Raw genomic sequence first — 3,498 nt, forward strand, 5'->3', positions numbered from 1 at the left:
CAGCCTCCACAGAAACAACTGTTACTGAGTGTCTTTAAAAACACATCAGTACAATAAGTATCATATTCATATATAATATTGAATGTTACCTTTAGTGAACAGTCATTCTATTAAAGACAAAAGTAAATGTAATGAAAAAAAAAACTCATTCCAATCTCTTTTTCTATACTTTACTACATAAAGATCTGTTTTGTTATTGTTGTTATTTTTGACTGTCCCAAATATTGTATTTCTATGTGTGGAATAGAGGCAACGAAATGAAGAAATAGTTTCAGGGTTGAATCCTTCCAGCTGGAATCTAATTATCGGGTGATTAGAAGTGGGCGGAGCTAGATGAGTGGCGTTTTCTCAGGTTTGGTCACAAGACAAGAGCAACAGCTTTCATTGAAAAAAAAAACACTAAAACTCCTGTTTTAGGTGTTTTCTTTTTGTGGTGACCAGTTGAGATGGGCTTCACACAAACACAGTGGCTGGGACTTGTGCTTCTCTTCTCCTGTGGAAACCTTTGTGTCGCCTTCAACCGTTGGACCAATGAGACCGAGAGTGGAACAGAGCAGGTGACCGTGAGCGTGCAGTCCAACCAGACAGAACCAATCCAGAAGTTTCCTGTCCGGTACCGGCTCAGGAGCTACCAGCTCAGGAGAAATCCAAAGCCTTCTGTGATCCCTCAGGCATCAGAGGTCAGAGAGCCACAGCAGGAGGTGAAAGGAAGTGTGGTGAAGGCACTGATACCAGGACCAGATCTGAATCCACCTGTTAAGCAGGAACCAAAAGTAAATTGAAGCTTTTTTTTTTTCATCTTCTCCACCTGAGGTTGTGTAAAAATAAACCCTTTGGTTAAACATAATGGTTGAAGCATTTAAACATCTTTCTGATTGGGAACTGAGGTTTCCTTAAGATCATTCTCTGCTGCACCAAAGTCCATAGAGAAAACAGCTTTTTAATCTTGCACAGCAGAATTCAGGAACTACAGTTCATCAGCTGCAGTGCTGCAGTTTAAGTAAATGCATTACTTATGTCACCAAATTATACATAACAACATACAGTAGAAGCAGAGGCAGCCTTAGTTTAAAATGAAGGCTTCACTTTGGAACAGCTCAGATTTAGTTGCTTGGCAAATAACTCTCCTTATTCATTAAACCAGGTTAACGCATCGAAAAATAAGAAATTGTTTTTAAAAAAGTGTGGTTTAAAACTAGGATTTTTTTTTTTTTTCACAAAGACAATCAAGCCCTATAGAAAAAGACAACATTGTGTCAACAACTCACTCTGTGCTGTATCGTCTGACCTGTATTTTTCATGAAGGTGCTGCTAAAGTTTGAGCCGTGGACACGCGTTCAAGCTGACAGCGTGGCAGTCCGCTGCGGTGAAAGCAAGGTCACTGTGGAGGTCAAACACAACTTTCTAGGTAATGTCTGCTATTAACATTGTCTAAATGGATTAAGTGTGGTTTGTGTGTGTGTGTGTGTGTGTGTCAGGGGCTGTGGTGTCAGGCCCAGGTTAGCTGCCTGTATTGATGAAATTGAATGTTACAGTGAAGATGAGCCACTCAGTGCTTTTTCCTGCAAATGGCACAGACTGTTGAGTCAGCAATCAATACTATGTTTCCACTTATTTCCACAGTCTGAAAACAAAGCATTCTGGGTACACTGATGCAAACTTTATATATAGAAATGCATTAGAATACCATTTATTTGTCCTGCAGCTTAACCTCCACTCTGAGTGTTATCGACTGGACCACAAAGAAAAATAGCCTCAGGTAATGGTCTTGATTTAGGGTTTTTTTTCTTCTTTTTTTCCCCTCTGTTAGGAAACAGTCAGTCGATCCAGGAGAGTGACCTGACCTTAGGAGGCTGCGCCACTTCACACTCAGATCAACACGTCCTGCAGTTTCAGACAGAGCTGCATGACTGCGGCAGCAAAATCAAGGTGTTCATTAGCTTGTTTTTAACTGTGACACGCATGATCATGTGACATCACTGACTGTACGTGTGCTCGCTCCAGGTGACCAATGATGCCCTCATCTACTCCTTCAACCTGTCGTACGTTCCTACACCCATTGGCACCACCTTCATCGTAAAGACCAACACTGCAGAGGTGTTGATTGAGTGCCACTATCAGAGGTGAGAGAATAGAGGCTATTTAGGCATCTGTATTTTTACGGACATTAACTGTCAACTGTGGACCTGCAGGAGTCTGAGCTGAGGCTCAGAGCAAAAGACCTTCACCTGAAATGCTTGGCATCAAATCCAAATCTGAAATCTTTGGCCAAAAACCTGACCTGAAAGTTGACTTGGTCAAAGTACAATGGCCTAAAATCTGATTTAAATTTAAAAATGTTTACTTTAAAACCCATTGCCTAGATGGATAGGCAGAATGGGAGAAACATAAAAACTAGTAAGAGTAAAATCTTCACCAATTGTAGCATTAATTGTGCAGTGGAGACCATTCTCCGAAAACCAACATCAACAAAAGGTTAAAAATATATATATGTGTTCTAACCTTTACCCCTTTGTTTATTCCGTCTGTTTCTGTCTCTGTTTTTACAGGCGACAGTCCGTGAGCAGCAGTGGTGTCAGACCCTCCTGGATTCAGTTCAACTCTGACCTGTTGGTGGAGCACAGACTTGGCTTCTACATGCATCTGATGACAGGTGAGGGAGTATCAATTATCTGTAATTAGGGCTTGTTTTGTGTTGGATTAGATACTTTACTAACTTTCTCTGGATGGTGTTTATAATGTGTGAAGCAGGAACTTTCATTCGCAGCAGACACTTTGACAAATTCCTCCAGCAACGGCTGGTAATTGCATCACTTTGTGCCTTGGCTGTTTAAAAGTAAACAATGTCTTGATGAAGTGGACGTGAAAAACTTCAGCGGTCCATAAAGTGCTGTTTCCTACTGTAGCTCCTCCTCCACTGTTGATAACATGATCACATTTGTATAACTTTGTTAAAGTTCTGACTGAGTGTCTGCAGATACAGCAGCCTAAGTTCTTTGTTTGTTATATCCAGGTAAATGTATTTAACTCAGAGCTCCTCTCCCTCAGGGGCTCCAGTCATGTTGTGTACAATCAGATTGAAAACTCATGTTCCTGTATTTGATTAGAGGACTGGCAGAGGCAGAGACCGTCCAGCGTTTATTTCCTCAGCAACGTGATGCACATCGAAGTGGGCGTCCTACAGGGTCACCACGTCCCGCTCAGGGTCTTCGTGGACAGCTGTGCGGTCACTGCCCATCCCGATCCCAGCTCCCATCCCAGATACGACGTCATCAACAACCACGGGTGAGCGAGCAGCCATGGATCACAGGCCAGAATTTAAACATAAACACTCTCTTTGTTCTGAAACCAAAAAGTCATAATAATGGAGAGGGATGTTGGAAAAACGCAGCACTCCACCCTGTACGTTCTTCTCTAGTCCCCGTTCAACCTCTGTGTTTATTTTTGCCTTATAAGGTGTTTTATTGACGCTAAGCTGACAGGAGCCAAGTCTTACTT

General features: G+C 42.0%; 1 protein-coding gene across 1 annotated transcript in view; it reads left to right on the forward strand.

The window, feature by feature from the left end:
• Positions 1 to 303: 303 nt before the first annotated feature.
• Positions 304 to 3,498, forward strand: part of LOC103389891 (zona pellucida sperm-binding protein 3-like) — a 5,953-nt gene continuing 2,758 nt past the window's right edge. The window contains exons 1-7 of the mRNA XM_008325512.2: positions 304 to 773; positions 1,306 to 1,408; positions 1,811 to 1,929; positions 2,005 to 2,123; positions 2,550 to 2,653; positions 3,108 to 3,285; positions 3,457 to 3,492. Coding sequence (XP_008323734.1) covers positions 447 to 773; positions 1,306 to 1,408; positions 1,811 to 1,929; positions 2,005 to 2,123; positions 2,550 to 2,653; positions 3,108 to 3,285; positions 3,457 to 3,492 — 986 coding nt within the window. The 5' untranslated portion in view covers positions 304 to 446. The remainder of the gene's footprint in view (positions 774 to 1,305; positions 1,409 to 1,810; positions 1,930 to 2,004; positions 2,124 to 2,549; positions 2,654 to 3,107; positions 3,286 to 3,456; positions 3,493 to 3,498) is intronic.

Source organism: Cynoglossus semilaevis, chromosome 14 (genome assembly GCF_000523025.1).
Source record: "Cynoglossus semilaevis isolate Cse_v1.0 chromosome 14, Cse_v1.0, whole genome shotgun sequence".
Taxonomy (NCBI): Eukaryota; Metazoa; Chordata; class Actinopteri; order Pleuronectiformes; family Cynoglossidae; genus Cynoglossus; species Cynoglossus semilaevis.